The sequence below is a fragment of the Silurus aristotelis genome, assembly GCF_946808225.1.
Source record: "Silurus aristotelis genome assembly, chromosome: 26".
Lineage (NCBI taxonomy): Eukaryota > Metazoa > Chordata > Actinopteri > Siluriformes > Siluridae > Silurus > Silurus aristotelis.
In genome coordinates this window covers 16,791,743-16,809,134 of record NC_139599.1, presented here as the reverse complement: position 1 = coordinate 16,809,134, position 17,392 = coordinate 16,791,743, and the positions used below count along the sequence as shown (strand labels likewise).

Sequence of the window (17,392 nt, the reverse complement as noted above, 5' to 3'; positions counted from 1 at the left end):
GTATATGAGGAAACTAGCTAGCAGACTGACAGCAATGTTAGACAAGCTAATGTCACTTATTTAGATTATTAATATGCAAGTAATATGAACGAATGCGTTTTGTAATATGAAATAAAACCTCACTTTAAAACTACAATTAGTGTATACATATTTTATATACATTATTTTCCTACAGCTTACATATAAACTAGAGAACATGTCTAGCCATGTTATAAGTTTGCTAAGAGAGCTAGCTAGCTAGTTTCCTCAGCAAATGTTAGCAATTTTAGACCACGTATTTTTATTCAACAAACATAAATAAATAAATGCCCTCGTAATCATTCAAATTCCAAACACATTCAATTTCAGTTTATTCACATCTTTATTATATTTGTTAACATCGGTAAATCTTATTGGTTAACATCACATCGAATTATTAGCGTTATTGTAGCACGTCCCTCAGTGGAGTAAGAACTCGGTGTAGCACAGATCTGGTTTTAGGAGTTTCTTGCGCTATTTACAATCGTTTTCAAAAAGTCATTTTAAAAAGGTATTGAAAAAAATAAAATATTAATCTAATCCCCACCATGTTTCATTTAATCTAAATGAAGGGACGAACTCACTGTTCAACTTTTTACTGGGGTTTTGAGGTTAATGGATCCAACAAGTAATAAAAAAATCTATTTATTCTCTCATTTGTTTGGGGGGGGAAAAATTACTTCCTATGTTCGTCCTTAGGATGACCTAGAAGCTATAAATGAAGACCAAACTGTACTGAGGAAGGTTATGAAGACCAGCACTACACCAGAACCATCCTGGCGTTTGGAAGCCTTATGGCATCCTAATGGTCTCAACTGGTGTCCATTATGTGACCTACAAGTTGTTCTATTGGCTCTTTATTATATCAGACTTAAATTCCATATGATCTACTTCCTGATAGGCTAGGATAGATAAGCTAGTTTTTTGACTGACTTCATTTCATGAAATTTATAACACTATATAATGAAATCTCAGTGTTTCATTGATCTACTTCACAAGAATATAAACTCCTTTAATACTGTGTCAGTGGTATAAGGGTTTTGTGCAGTTAGAAAAACTTTGAAAAATAAAGTGACGCGTTACGAGGTTTCAATTTTCTGAACTCGGTGTGAGCGTGACGAGAGGAAAGCGTCATGTGTGCAATCGTAAAGGTTAGTGATCACGTCGTATTCGTGAATAAGAGACGCCTCCGGTGGTTTGGAGCAGTTCGCTGCTGCGGTGCATTACAGGATATGGCTACAGGGTCTGGTGGGTTCGTGCTTGATGGTGCTGCTGTTGGCCTCTGTGGTGATGGTGGTGGTGCACATTGCCATGGTGATGGGGGTAATTGTGGAGACTGGGATGGCCGATGCCTTCTTTTTGAAGCTCTTCCTGTTTGTGAAGTCCGTGCAGCATCTGGAGAAGCTCGCTGATGAAAGGCTGTGAGGAATTTTCACACACACACACACACACACACACACACACACACACACACACACACACACACACACACACACACACACACACACACACACACACACACACACACACAGAATGTGAACAATTCCAGTGAAAGAAGACCTTTGTGCTGATGGAGCAGAGACGAGATGGAGAAAGTAAGGATGAGAAAATTAACACTGGTGACTGTACATTGAACTTCTAATTTAGGTGTGGATTCATATCAAACCCAACACACCTTCTAACAGCACAGAGAGGTTGTAGGGGGTGGGTGAGGGAACGATGATGGACAAGCAAAGGAACGAATGCTAAGTGTTATGGATCTAACTCACATGAACCTGTCACACCTACAGCCCTGTCTCCTTTGTCCTCCACAAATAAAGAGCTACTGTTACCTCAAAGTTCAAGACTCTCCGTAAGTTATCGGAATATTGGAAACAAATGTGTGTGTGTGTGTGAGAGAGAATGTATGCACATTGAGAACAAACGGCCGTTGTTGGAAACAAGAACAAGCGAGTGACAGTCAGTGCAGGTTCCTTGAGAATCAAAGGAAACAAAATGAAAAATGTGGAGGAGCTTTCATTTATCATCATCATCATCATCATCACTGTTTTTGTTGTGACATCAGTTGTTATCTTTGTTCCTTGGTGTTTTGGCAATGCTGCATTGTATACTGTATTCACACGAAATAAATAAGAAATGGAGTGGAAGAGCGCGAGAAAAGGATAAGAAGAGAGAGAACAAGATAGATTTATGAAGAAAGAGCAATGGATGGAGGAATTAAAGGGGAGAAAAAGAAAAAAAAAAAGAGGACTTTTGAAGGGAGTAGAGGAAAGAGAGTTAGAGAAAGAAGAAGAATAGTACGACTGGAAATGAGAGAGAGAGAGAGAGAGAGAGAGAGAGAGAGAGTCACAGACAGATACACTGATGAGACAGAAAAAGACAGACAGACAAATGTGAGAGCGGTAGATAGAGACAGAGGCTGATTCGGGAGGACTGTACCTGTGTGTTATTCTTGCAGGTCTGCAGCAGCTCCTACAGCACAAAATAAATATTTACATCAATAAATAACGAATAATAACACCACCACCACCACCACCATTAAATTATAATTTCAAAAAAAATATATTAGTTATGAAATATCTGGAAGCATCTTTTTAGTTTTGAGTTCGGAAGTGTGAGTGACACCTGGAGTTTCTGTGCTCTTTCTTCATCACTCTGCAGAACCAGCAAGTCATCAATGTCAATCTCTTCTGGCATTTCATCCTCCTCCTACACACACACACACACACACACACCCCAGATTTGTATCACTGTGTGTCAGACGGCACAGCATGTGAACGCTGGAAGGATTTAAACCGTGCATAAAGATCAGCGATCTCCTATTCCTAAATCTCCTGAACTCGAGTAGAAGGACAAATTTCCTTTCTACTTTCCCCAAAGTCAAAATAAAAGCACTTCTTTTTACGTTTCTATTCGAGTAAAAGAACAGGCAGGGATTTTATTTAAAATTGTAAAAAAATGTAAACTGCTGATGTTCAGAAATGTTAATAATAATAATAATAATAATAATAATAATAATAAACTGTTATTAAAAAAAACAAGCTATTTTGTGTTGCATTTCTTCCTCCGACCTGTAATTGTACCTGCACCGAAAATGAACCGAACACTGACAAAAACTGAGATACGTAACGAACCGTGAATTTTCTGTACCGTTACACAACTAGTATATGTGCAGTAATAATGGGTCAAAGTTTCATTCTCTTGCAGTCTCTCTCACTCACACACACACACACACACACACACACACACACACACACACACACACACACACACACACACACACACACACACACACACACACACACACACACACACACACACACACACACACACACACACACAGTGAGAGAACCCTCACTCCACACTGTAGAACTGTGGGGTTATGCCTATTTACTGGATGCAGCAAAGACTAAAAAGTGAAAATACTTTGCTAAACACCTCCTTCAAAAGTCTACTAGTTTACATTTCAACTGTATATTTCTTTTTCTTTCAGCTCAAATCTGAGCAGAACTGAGAGGTAAAACTCTTATGGAAAAACCTGATGTTCCCCTTGGGTAATACAAGACATTTTTAAACACTATATTTAAACATCCTGTTCATAAATTATAATAAACTGTGTTATAAAAAAAACCGACAAGCAATTTTGTGTTGCATTTCTTCCTCCTAACTCTACCTGTAACTGTACCGAAAACGAACCGAACACTGACTTAAAAACCGAGATACGTAACGGACCGTGGATTTTGTGTACACACACACACACACACACACACGTCAATTTTTAATCAATAATAATTTTTGTTTGACTGATGCACTATGTCTCAAATCAGTGGTGCTTCATCTTCATGATATTCAAGTTTGGTTTCATAATAAACATGTACATTTAGAACAGATACAAATGTGCGATTATTCACGATTAAATATTTTAATCGATTGACAGCTTTATAAATACAGTGTGTAAATATGCACAATATATTGTCAAATGTTTGCGGACACCTGGTCAAATGTATAGTATGAGCTTTTTGATCATCGCATTCCACATTTAATCCAAATATGCTCTTCTAACTCTCTCCACTCTTCTGGGAAGATGTTCCACTAGATTTTGTTGTGTGCTTGTGGAGTGTGTCTTCATCAGACATAAGTGTGTTAATAAAGTCAGGTACTGATGTAGGTGAGGTGAGGAGGTCTGGGGTGCAGTCAGCATTCACATTCATCCCAAAAGTGTTCAGTAGGGTTTAGAGATCTATAGCAGGCCACTAAAGATCTTCCTCTTCAATCAATGTAAAGATCTAAATTTAGATGCTTCCAAGTTCAAGTGAATGGAAAATTGTATTATACAGCATCCAAAGAAGTCCTGTATAAATGTGTGCCTCCGGCTTTGGGGTAACAGTTTGGAGAAGAACCACAGATGGCAGGAAAGATCAGGTGTCCCAATACTTTTGTCCATATAGTGTATATAATATACAATAAAGAAAGAAATCAGTTATCCGTTCTTGAAGTATCTGCAACTTCTAAATCTGTCAGTTATCAATAACTGTAACCTGTGTGTCATGGGAAAACCTCTGTGTCGGGGGAAACACACATTGTCCAGCATTTTCTTTTTGTTTTTTGTCATTTTGTTTAGATGGTCAGCGGCACAGAAACTCCAAAGTGTAAACAGAGGTTTTTTCACAACTGCACGCTAACCGTGTGAACGCATACGCTTGTTTACATGTGCACAGAAAAACACAAACACACCACAGTGCCCATGTTAGGCAATAGACATTATGTGTGTGTGTATGTGTGTATGTGTGTATGTGTGTGTGTGTGTGTGTGTGTGTAAAATGTAATTATTTTTGTTCAGGAAGTCTAGAATCCTCTTGAGACGGCACTCACCTCTCCTTATATGGCGTTCACCCATCGCTTCTGTGAATGTGTGTGAAAGAGAGATATGCGCGCGTGCGTGCGTGTGTGTGTGTAGGGGGGTTATATTCAGTGGGTTTAAGTGTGGAGAGAAATAATGACCCAAAAGAACACAGCGTTCATCCGTTATGCCTTATACACTGTGCAGGGTTCTCACACACCCACATACTTTTACCTGCTAAACCCACACACACACACACACACCATATAAAGCCTTGAGAAAGTGACGACGCCCCCTGCACCATTGCACATCGCTCCAGATGGAAGAGTATCGAGCATTCTGGGCACATGACAGACTATTAACACGTACACATAAAACATCAAACCTGCACCATTTATTACTGTTACATCATCATTTTCCCCCCTCACACGCTAATGCCACTAACACACAAGGTCCATAGCCTCTAGTTTAGCATTAGCCAAATTGAACGAAAAAACTAACTTGTAACTGCAAATAGATAAAAAAATAAATACATTGTGTTATCCATTCTTTACTAAATTTCATTGTTAGTGGTAGAGAAATAAAACACTAAATAAATAAATAAATAAATATCAAGACGAAGTGTGTTATCGCTCATACAGTGGACGTTTCCTGAGTCTGGCCTTCCTGAGGTGGAAATCAAAGCACATTTCCCAGCATTCTCCAGGACCTACTGAACTTTTTATCCAATTAGTGTTGCACGAAACATCTCTGAACGAGGTCTCGTCCTCTTGTTATGTTTTATCAGCTGTACATCGGTCATATCTTTTTTTTTCCTCCCTCTATCTTGAAGTAAATTGGACAAAAAGATAACACAGCTGGCCATTTGAAAGAGCAGAGGAACCTAAAAAAGAAAAAAAAATCTCTTAGGGACAAAGTTTCATGGGGAAATCACATGCCATATTTGAGAAGACAGTGATTTAATTCTTCAAATTTTTTCTGCGCTGAAGCAAAAACATTGGCACCGCCTCCACCTTCCTCTGGCACCGCCTCCCTCTGTGAGCAGACTAATCAACTCACCTATATATAAGGTGCTATCAAAACGTTACGCGTAACTGGTGCTGTTCCACGTGCCTTCTCACGTCTGCGATTTCATCACGGACCGCAAATAAAACAAAAAGTAAACTTAGAAATTCTTTGTGAAACAAATCTGCCACAGAGTCGGTTGACAGGACATACGTCTGATATACGGAGACTCTGCAACGAGCCGTTCGAGGTGCTTTGAGTAACACGTGCGCTTCAAGAGTGGAAGGACATCAGTGGAACACGACAAGAGATTGGAAAGACAGCGAACGATCCACATGATCTCACTTCAGCAACAACAATAATAACTTCAGCACCGTAATATCCCCGAGTTGTTCATCAAAGCAGCTGCAGCCCAATAAAAAAAATTGATTAAAAGGTCATTGATATTACGAGCATCTGGCTGTATGGTTTCTATCTTGGATAACTGTATAAAGGCATTGAACTCAATTGTACTATAAATAGGATTGTTTCTGGAGTGTGTTTTCATCGTAGGGAAATAATTTCTTCACATATCCCAGTGATGTTAGGAAGCTGGGGTCAGCACCCCTGGAGCACAGAGGGTTAAAAACCTTGCTTGAGGGCCCCCCAAGAATGGCAGCTTGGCGATACTGGTTCTTTAACCCACGACCTTCTGATCAGCAACCCACAGTCTTTACCATGGATCTACCACCTTCCCTATGTATAATTTTTAGGTATAAAGCAACATCAAGTTTTAGCTCCATGGCCTACTTAAAATTTTGGCCCTTCATGAGAAAAAGTTTGGGTACCTCTGGTCCACACTACAACATAACAGAGCTTTAATTACATCTTGAACGCTCTCCAGATAAGCCGAAGTGGGTTGTAAAAGAATGAAAGGAACGCGAGCTGAACTTCTGGTGCTGCCCACAGATAACGTTTCTAGTCTTACATGGAATTTATAGCATTTTATGATTATTTGTGTGTTTAGCATGTTTATCTGTAAAGCTGTGGGCTACATTGTGTGCGCACACACACACACACACACAGAGAGACCCCATGGCTCCATATAAAGCCCCAAGAGAGCACACACATCATCATCATCATAAATCGTCTCTTTCAAACATTCTGCACAAGGAAACAAAGCAGAAATACCCTGCAAGTACATGGTCCCTGAACCAGCTGTTTCAGCTCCGACGACACAGCTGCATTTTAAACATTCTGTGCTGCAAAATTTCCTCAGCAATGGCAATCAACACAGCAGTTAGTCAACAGCTAGTCATCCGTTGCCACGCAATACAACACAATACAAGACTTTCTCTGGAAAAAAGTATCAGCTAGTATCATTCTAGTGCTTGACAAATTGACAACGACGGTAAAGCACTATCTAGCATGCCTAAAACAAGAATATCTCAAGACTCAAGCACCATGAAGATGGATTTGGCCTGTAAAAAATACAGTTTGCTACAATGGCTCAGGGTTGCAGCTGCTATGAATAATTTTTCACTCAAGTCTTAATCAGTGAAGATTTGATAACCTTCAGAATAATACTATGCACATTTGGGGTAGAGGATGAAGATGGGTTCCCTTTTCAGTCTGGTTCCTCTCAAGGTTCTGTCTTGTAGCATCTCAGGGAGTTTCTCCCTCATGACTCAATCATAAGAAATAAACTGAGAGACTAATTTATGATGCTGAAATGTATATTTGTAAATTCTCTCTGTAAAGTTGCTTTGAGACAACATGAATTGGTTAAAAGTGAATCTCACTAGATCTCTGAAACAAGGATATCAACTGTATAAATCTATTCGGGCAACATTTTACCTCAGAAAAACAAGAAAAATAAAGTAATAAGTTTAAAGGACAGAAACAGACAGAATATTTTAGTTTGACAGAAAAGTTTACTGTAAACTAGCAAACCAGTATTCATTTATTTATTGATATAAACTCAAAGCACTTTTGTACGTCGCTCTGGATAGGAGCGTCTGCTAAACAACGTGAAATTCTTGTGAAGAGCTTGTACACGTTCACCAAGTTGAGCGCTAGCTCCTGATGCAATAAATAAAGCTCTGGTAAAAGGTTAAATATCCAGGATTCTCCTATACGGCTAAACTGGTTAACATAAGCTACACAGCTAGCTAATAACGCGCCACAGCTGTATTTGTAACAACTTCTTCCTCTCTAAGCTACAAACACAAGTAGGCTAGTTATTTAAACGCAAAAGCCTCACATTTTCTTTCCTGGTTCATTTCCAAGCCTTTTATACGACAGGTTGCTTCATGGAGACACAGATATGAGCTAGTTTTTTTTTATCCTGGTTTGTCACTGAAGTATTTGCCCTTTAACCTTTTGAGCTAAGTGTTTAGAAAAGACTGAAGAGGAAAATCTCAGGACGTGTCAGTCTGGTGATGTATGAGGTAAGAGGTCACGTCTCATCTCAGCGATTTTAATGTTTTTTTGCAAAGTCCAGACACGAGAAAGAAGCATGAAGATAAGGACATTCCACAATCAGTCAGCAAAACACGGCCAAAATCAGAACCTCGCTCTTTGTTATTCCGGTGTAAGAATTTGGGAAGGTTTTCCTTTCTGATTGGTCAAAGAAATACCATGGCATTCTGCGTTCTGATTGGCCAGGAGGTGCTGATGAATTGTCTAGCTCCAAATAACACGATTAGTGGATGTTTGTGGAAGGAGCCTTCAGCATCAGCATGTTTTTCAGTGACCCCTTCAGGATTGAGGGGTTTACATGAGCGTTTATAGCTGCTATAACGTAAGAGAGAACAGAAAGAAATCCTGAATGCTTGAAACTGGACATTCACAATATTAAATGGAACTAGAAACATTTTGTAGGGAAATAATTCAATTCAGTGTGTTGATTATTTCCTTATAACAGCTTTTTGTCTACAGTGAATCCTGATGCAACCACAATCTGCGACACATTCAGTGAGGAAACGGTTCTATTTTGCAATATTTCTTTTCGCAATAGAATTTCCATGGTGAAAGGTCTGCCATGGAAAAGCACTGAAAGTATATTTTATTGGAAAAAAAAAAGCAATCATGAGTGTGACTATCCTTTATGGCTAAAAGTATTTGCACTCCTGAGAGTCACTCCTGTACTGTGGTTCTTCCCCGTAATCACCACAAAAATGTGCAGTTGTTCACTAGAACTATTAGACCCAGAATTGCTCTGGTGCACAAATCGAGCTGAAGACATTGTTAGTAGTGTTAAGTTTGAAATGAAAGAGCCTCCTGAACTGAGCCCCGACCTCCTCAACCATACCAATGGATGACCAGGAGCCTCCTTACCCCATCCAGGAGCAGTGCCTAATCTCTTGGTAATGATGGATATAGACAAATCAACATCTCGAAGTCTTGTGGTCTTCTGAAGATTTTTTTTTTTTTTTTATAAGCGCAAACAGGGAATAAATCTGCAATGGGATCTTCAACCAGGACATGTGGAGGATGTGATGGTCTGAGGCGCACATACTTTTGTATGTTCAAAGTATACTTTTGTATTGCACATACTTTTGTATGTTCAAAGTATACTTTTGTATTGCACATACTTTTGTATGTTCAATGCATTTCAGTTTTTATTGTATTGTTGAAAACTTCTGAAAGCGTGTTGCCCCACAGGGCGCGTGCACTCACCCCGCCGGCGTACAGCCCCTCGAGCGCGCGCTCGATCCACTTCTCGGCGTTAAGGCGCCGCTGTAGCTCCGCGCGGTTGTACTTCACCGTCACGCGCGCCTGCCGCTTCTGCAGGTTCAGACCGTGTTCGCGCGCGGGTCCTGGAGATCTCCTGGAAAAGCGGAGGTCCTGCTGCTGCTGCTGCTCGTCCATGATGTGCGCGTCGGACTATTGGCCAAGAACTAAAAAAAGAAAAAGAAAAGAAAGGGGGAGGATGCGCAAATAAAATGAAAGTCACGTGCACATGCACGTCGCACGCTGTTAATCTTTGGAGATCCGAGGAGAGTCGCGCGCGCCCTGTGTGTGCCGCCGCCGCCGCGTCTCGCGCTGATGAACTCCTCAGGGTTCTTCTACTTTGCGCGTTCATTTCCGGTTCCGCCCTCGTGCGCGTCCACGAGTTTAATTGGAGATTAATTGGACTAATTGACGCTGCCGCGTCCAATAAAAATGCCGCGTTCTTTTTTCCTGTCTTTTGAATGAATGCGTTTTTTTGTAACCAATTTTGGAACATCTTTTACCAGATTTGTATAATTGCGCAGGGGTGCAATTAATCAAATGAATGAATGAAATGAATGAATAAATGCATATAAATGCATATGGGTGACAGTGTGATCAGGGGTGATCACACTTTCATCCATATGCATTTATTCATTCAACCTATTCTAGAGTTATTCCTGCCCCTTCCAGGTAGGCTTTCCACTAAATTCCTGATATGGCAGTGAGGATGAGTGTTGATGCAGCTTAGATCAGTTGCTAATGTTTTCCATGAGGAGGTTTGGACTTGTCAGGGATCCAATTTAATCGTTCACTTGGCTAGAGAGTTCTTCTGCTCCAACCTTAACATACCATGTCTTTCTGGAGCTCGTGGCACAGAGGCCTGATTGTCGCTGGACCAGAGTTTTACTCTGAAAAGCTGCAGAAGAATAATTCTGTTACTGTGTAGTTTATATTTTGTGATGATGGTTTTATATTTTAATATATAGAGTAAGTTAGATGGTTAGATAGCTGGAATAATGTAATAATGTAGCTCCAGTCCAAATATAACAAGGCAAACATCACTCTCCAATTATTATTTTTGCTAATTGAGAAAATTCTAAGAAAGTAAATGGGTGTAAATGTAGTTTTACATAATAATAATAATAATAATAATAATAATAATAATAATAATAAGTAGAGTGTAATTTTCATGCCGATCCACCAGGGGGAGCTGAGCCTCTGCTGATGGGTGGTTGCGTGACAGCTGTGGAAAAAGATTTTCTTTTCCATTATAAACACCACTAATTGATTGGTCATCAGGGCAAATTTCATACATTCATATTTCAATGATAAACCGCTTTCCTGTGTAATTTTGCCAGTACTGAAACTAAAAAAACTCAATCCTGTCACACTAAATTCCCCAAAACTCTTCTTTTTTTTTTTTTTTTTGGGCAACTACAATCATGTGACCTTCTGCTAATGTATGCATATGAATTACACTGTATTTATATTACTCAAAAATGTTTTATTAACGTCACAAACAAATAGACATACAAAATAAATTAACATAATTTGTACATGAACAATGATTGAAATTAAAAGTACAAAAATGCAAAACTTAAAGCAGGCATCAACTCAGGGTTTTTTTTTAAGTCATGAAAAGTGAAATGGCCACAGAAATAAAAAAAATAATAAAAAAAAAATCAGGAGTCAGGAACATCACATTCAGAAAGCACTTATTAAAAAAATGACAACTTTCCCACTTACAAGCAGGAAAATATCTCACTGCTACACAGCGATACGACTGTGGGGCGAAACGAAAAAAAAACCCGCCCGTTTTGGTTTAGGAAAAATATTTATAAATATATTTCTGACTCTGTAACAATGCAAGTACAGATCTAATACACTCCGATTCTTCTTTTTGTAGATCATACAAGTACGACAAAACATCCGGACAGGATGTAAAGAGGCGTCTGAGAGAACTTTTATCCGTTATTTGGGACTTTGCTACAATCGAAGGTCGGCGGAAAAAATGCAGATTCGAACTCTCCCCAGTTCGAGATCTACCGAGGTTACACATAAATATATATATAAACGTGAGAATTTACAATTAGCCCGATAACCTGAAGTATCAAAGAATGAAGTTCTCAAGCTAACCCAGACAACTGGTTGTTTACATGAATATCAGTATCATAGATAAGAAAAAGAGGTGTAAAAAATGTAAAAAACATTCACGATAACGTTGAAAAGATCATTCAAATCAGGAATGATTTTCGACTAATTCTTTCTTTGCCGTAAAAAAATAGGCATTGGATTTCTAGCACTTAGTCAGGATTTATCCGAACTTAACGCAATGCCTCAAAAAACAATCCAATCCAAGAAAAATCGTTTGTGCGCTTTCGTTTTGTTGCCTACATATACTGTATATTGTAAATCTGTTTTCATCATACAGAATTTAATTCACAGTGGATCTAGAAAATGCCCTACTGTTGAATTCTGCAGCAATCGCTATCTAGACCAAATCTGACGCTTCAAAGTACCTGAAGGTTTCTCTCTTTTTTGGTTTTCGGAGGCGAAACTCCGTCGGTCCATCGGAAAAGTCCCGTACAACATGTTATTGTTGTGTGTTTTTGATTTTTCACTTTTAAAAAAATATGGAAAAGAAGTGCTTATATCTTTGTCATTAATCACTCCGTTTGTGTGGGTGTGTGTATGGGTGGGTTTAAAACCTGTTTTCCTGAATCTATGTGCCTGTGTAACATCTCATCTCATCCCCACCCCTCCGGCACTCCACAGGAAGTCCCGCCCAGCAGGAAGTGTGTGCCCGGGTGCCAGCGAGCTGAGCCTGGCTTCGGTGTTGCTCGGTTTCAGCTGACCGCAGCCTCTGGACAGGAACTCGTGTTCGTACGGGTAGTGCTGGCGGTCGAGATTGTTGACAGTTTCGAGGTCGTTGAAGACGGAGTCACAGAGCTGCTGCCTGCGCATACGCTGCCGCCTGCGCCGGAGGAACACCACGGCGACACACACGCCCAGGCAGGCTGCCAGGACGCCCAGCACACACAGCGCCGCCACCGTTGAAGGGGAGGAGCCTCGGGAACTCCGCGATGCCGCCCTCTCCAGACCGGATCTATCCAGCACCGGGAACTCACATCCGGGACCCATGAATCCAGGCACGCACTGGCACACAGGGCCCGAGAAGTGTGTGTAGCAGGTCCCGCCATTCAGGCAGGCGTGCGAGAGGCAGGCGTCGGCGCGGACGCTGCAGTTCTTCCCGGTGAATCCGAGTGTACACGAGCATGTAAAGTCATTCACACCATCCACACACGTGCCTGAGTTCTGACACGGAGAGCGTGCACAGTCGTCCACGTTGACGGTGCAGTGCAGCCCGGCGTATCCCGGACGACACCGACACAGTACCCCTGAGCCCACGTCCACACACTCACCACCTGCACAAAAACGCAGAACATTTTACATCACAATTTATTTGTTCATTGACGGATACAAAAACCGGTCTGAAAATCCTAAATGAAAGCCCGTCTCACACACACACACCATTGGCGCAGGGTTTGTGACTGCACCGGTCCAGTTTCTTCTCACAGTTAGAGCCGGTGTAGGCTGGAGGGCAGCGACACACGTAGCCTCCAGTGAAACGTTCCTCACACGTTCCTCCGTTAAAGCACGGGTCGTCTGCACACGTCATTGCTATGATTTCACAGTTCTTCCCGTAGAAACCTTGAGGGCATGTGCACGAGTAATCGTTCTCCAGATCCTACACAGACAGAGAGAATATTTATATCATTAATTATACTATTTACAGGATATATCAGAGTAAAGGTGTGTTGGGGTGTTGGTGTGTTATAGTGTTAATGGTAAGTTTGGGGTAATTTTCGACTCACATTGCAGAGGACGCCGGTCTTTCAGAGGTTGTGGTGAATTAGAGTGTTAGTATTAAGCACTGTTAGGGGGTTAGTGTTAAGGTTAGAGTGTGTTAGGGTATTAATGTTGGTTATTAGTGTTGGAGTATTAGTGTGAGGGTATTAGTGTTAGGGTATTAGTGTTATTGTAAGGTTGTGTTAGGGTATTAGTTTTAGGCTGTGTTAGGGTTTTAGTGTTATAGTATAGGTGTTAATGCTATGCTGTGTTAGGGGATTAGTGTTAAAGCTAGGCTGTGTTAGGGTACTAGTGGTTAAGCAAAGCTGTGTTAGGATATTAGTGTTATGGTTAGGCTGTGTTAGGGGATTAGTATTAAAGCTAGGCCGTGTTAGGGTATTAGTGTTAAAGCCAGGCTGTGTTAGGGTACTAGTGTTATGGTTAGGCTGTGTTAGGGTACTAGTGTTAAAGCTGTGAGAATGTATAGTGTCCATTAAAATAAAGGTGGTAAGGTGTGTTGGTGTAAAGGTGTGTTGGGGTGTTAAGGTTGTAATGTTATTGTTTATGTAATTAGTACAGTGTTTAGGGTGCATTGAAGTAAAGGTGTATTATGGGGACTCATGCTGCACCTTTCATCCTTGCAGTGATTGTAGTGAATGAAAGTGAAGGTGGTGTAATATGGTGGTGGTATTAAGATGTGTTGCAGTAAAGTTGTATTATGGGGTGTTAAAACAATAGTGTTAGTGTTCTTGTAGTTTGTGAGAGTGTTTAATGTGCATTAAAGTAAAGGTGTATTATGGGGACTCACATTGCAGCTACCGCCGTTCTTACAAGGATTGCAGTCGCACTCGTTGATCTCGAGCTCGCAGTCGGTGCCTCCGTACCCTGGTCTGCAGGTGCAGGTGTAGCTGCCCTGGCCCGTGTTGGTGCAAGTTGCTCCGTTAGCGCAAGGCCTGTGGTTGGTGCAGTAATTCAGGTCCTGGTTGCAGAACAGCCCCCCCCAGCCTTCCTTACACACACACTGCCAGGGCTGTGTGCAGGTGCCGTGGAGACAGCCAGGGTGGCGCACACACTCGCTGCAGGACGGGCCCTGCCACCCCAGACGACACTTACACTCTCCAGGGGCCTCACAGTAACCGTGACGATCGCTGCAGTCCGCCGAGCAGATGGCTGTGAGGGGAGGGAAAGCGGAGACAGATTACACACACACACACACACACACACAGGCCACGCCCAGCGAAATAAGAACAGATGAATGGGAGTGTTAAGTGTAGAGGCCAGCAGCTGGTGAGCTCACACACACACACACACACACACACACACACACACACACTCTGAATGAGTCCACAGCATGCGTCTGCTCTGTGCTCCTATTGTCCTGATGAACAAAAGAACTGAATGAGATGCTCACACACACACACACACACACACACACACACACACACACACACACACACACACACACACACACACACACACACACTGCAAGCTTGCAAACTACACATAGATGTTAGATGTAGATAAGCCTTTGAGCTATAGCTCAGATTTCTGAACACACACACACACACACACACATTTATATACATCTAGACCCTCATAAAACCACACGTTGAGACGCTTCCAGACCAGACGTAGTTGTCCCAAGAGACTAAACAGACATCTGGCCATCTGACATATTGTATAAACTCCCTCTCTTTGTGGTTCTCTTTCTCTCTCTCTCTCTCTCTCTCTCTCTCTCTCTCTCTCTCTCTCTCTCTCTCTCTCTCTCTCTCATACACACACACACACACACACACCTAAATGTACTAATGTAAGTTTTATAAATAACAGCTATACAAATCGCAAAAAAGTAAAAACGCGCGTGTGTGTGTGTGTGTGTGTGTGAGAGAGAGAGAGAGAGAGAGAGAGAGAGAGAGAGACTTACGATCTGAGCAGTATTCCCCCTGCCAGCCGTCCAGACACTGTTTGCTGCCGTTCTCATCGCACGTGTAGTGGCCAAGCGTGTCGTCGCGGGGCCGGCAGTAATCTGAACACGCTTCTCCATAGTAGAACTCGTCGCAGAACACGTGGTACGAGTAGCGAAGTTCGCTCTGCTCACCAAAGTGCACATCCTGAGACCAGTCTTCTCCGATGGCTAGACGCCGCCGTGTTGCCAAACGGCTGATCAGGTTGTTCTGGTTCTCTGTGGGAAGCAAAACACACACTTCTAACAATCGCCACATCATATAACAAGCTGATGTTCTGATCCAGAGTCTTGTTGAAGTTTTGAACAAGACCTACTATCATTACGGTGAAAAAGTAACTGTAAGGTGAATCGTTTTTGCACAGCGCGAGCTTTTTTCCAAGTATCTTTGAGCTGAAGTTAAAACAAACACGGTACACTAGCATGAAAAGTTGCTTGTAAAACCGTACTTTCTATTAGCGCAGTGGCTGAAAAACATGATCATTATCAGGATTTACAGACGTGTCCTTACTATGCAAGCAAAATATATTTGTCTCTGTGAAGTAGAAGCACCTATAGAGTTCTTATTTACACATCTGAGCAGCTGAGGGTTAAGGGCCTTGCTCAAGGGCCCCAGGACTGGCTGCTTGGAGGTGCTGGGATTTGAACTCACAACCTTCCTACCACTGCCCACACTTGGCATTAATACATAAATGGTCCAGGAGTGGTGTGACGGCTCACTGATGACCTGGTGGACACGTACCTGTGTGGTCAGCATGCTCTTTCGGGGACTCTGCGTTCCAGGCTTCTATAACCAGAGAGAACGTTCCCTAAAAACAGAAGAAGAGCAGAGTTCAAATACTGGTGGGTATAGAATGGTGTACAATTTTGAAATAAACACCTACATTAATTAACAAAATCACTTATTACAACTCGAACCCCGTGAACCTATAACCCACCTGTATTTTGCACTCAATGTTCTGCAAAGGGACCTGAGCTAGATGGAGTCCAAAATCAAAGCTCTAATGAGTACTTGATCTGAAATGTGTGTGTGTTTGTGTGTGTGTGTGTGTGTGGGTGTGTGGGTGTGGGTGTGTGTGTGTGCTTACCGGCCACTTAAAGTGGAAGGGCACGCGGATGGCGGCGCTGCTGGAGATGGCTCCCGGCTCGGCCCGCATCACTCCGGTCTGGCCGGTGCCGAAGGTGCAGGGAGGTTCGGCGGAGATCACGTCCTCAGAGTGCTTGAGACAGATGCGGAAAAAGATGTTGCAGTCGCGGGTTCTCCTGCAGAAGCGGCGCGTGGTGCTGAAAGAGTGCACCTTCAACTCAAACAAACCCGAAGAGGCAACCTAGAGAGAGAGAGAGAGAGAGAGAGAGAGAGAGAGAGAGAGAGAGAGAGAGAGAGAGAGAGAGAGAGAGAGAGAGAGAGAGAGAGAGAGAGAGAGAGAGAGAGAGAGAGAGAGAGAGAGAGAAAAGTTGAGAGAAATTTTAGATAGATAGATAGATAGATAGATAGATAGATAGATAGATAGATAGATAGATAGATAGATAGATAGATAGATAGAGGAAGGTTGAGAGGAGAATGAAATAAGAGGAAAGACAGAAAGAAAAAGGGTGAGTAGAGAGGAGACAGAGCGAGAGAGAGAGAGAGAGAGAGAGAGAGAGAGAGAGAGAGAGAGAGAGAGAGAGAGAGAGAGAGAGTGCAAGGAGAGAAAATATGAGATAAACGTGATAGAGAGAAAAAGAGAGATAGAGAGAGGGATGAAGGAAAATCAGTGTGTGTGTGTGTGTGTGTGTGTGTGGGAAACTGACCAGAGGTAGCAGGACAGACAGTGCCAGCAGGAGGAAACGGAGATGGAGACGCGCCATGGCCAAAACTTTTCCAATTACGCGCAGGTGCTCGCATCCGGGATACAGAAGAAACCCGACAATCCAAAAAACAAAAATAGATTAAATCCAAAAGAGAGAAAAAAAGGGTTTCAAAATGAATTCCCACTTCGACTACAGAACCTCGACCCCGGACAGAGCTGGGGGCAATAATA

The 17,392-nt window shown here is 41.9% G+C and overlaps 2 protein-coding genes across 2 annotated transcripts in view; both read right to left on the bottom strand.

The window, feature by feature from the left end:
• Positions 1-326: 326 nt before the first annotated feature.
• ppp1r14aa (protein phosphatase 1, regulatory (inhibitor) subunit 14Aa) lies at positions 327-9,949 on the bottom strand. Its single transcript, XM_083530632.1, has 4 exons — positions 9,524-9,949; positions 2,644-2,727; positions 2,458-2,490; positions 327-1,437 (listed from the first exon to the last, which is right to left on the bottom strand). Exons 1-4 carry the CDS (start codon positions 9,713-9,715, stop codon positions 1,255-1,257), a joined length of 492 nt encoding a protein of 163 aa, XP_083386758.1. The 5' UTR covers positions 9,716-9,949; the 3' UTR covers positions 327-1,254.
• A 1,093-nt stretch (positions 9,950-11,042) lies between these two features.
• Positions 11,043-17,392, bottom strand: part of dlb (deltaB) — a 6,712-nt gene continuing 362 nt past the window's right edge. Inside the window, exons 1-7 of the mRNA XM_083530629.1 lie at positions 17,163-17,392; positions 16,460-16,699; positions 16,114-16,180; positions 15,333-15,590; positions 14,217-14,578; positions 13,091-13,307; positions 11,043-12,984 (exon numbers count right to left, since the gene is read on the bottom strand). The exon at positions 17,163-17,392 is cut by the window's right edge and continues 362 nt beyond it. Of these exons, the coding sequence (XP_083386755.1) occupies positions 12,302-12,984; positions 13,091-13,307; positions 14,217-14,578; positions 15,333-15,590; positions 16,114-16,180; positions 16,460-16,699; positions 17,163-17,219 (1,884 nt within the window). The 5' untranslated portion in view covers positions 17,220-17,392 and the 3' untranslated portion in view covers positions 11,043-12,301. The remainder of the gene's footprint in view (positions 12,985-13,090; positions 13,308-14,216; positions 14,579-15,332; positions 15,591-16,113; positions 16,181-16,459; positions 16,700-17,162) is intronic.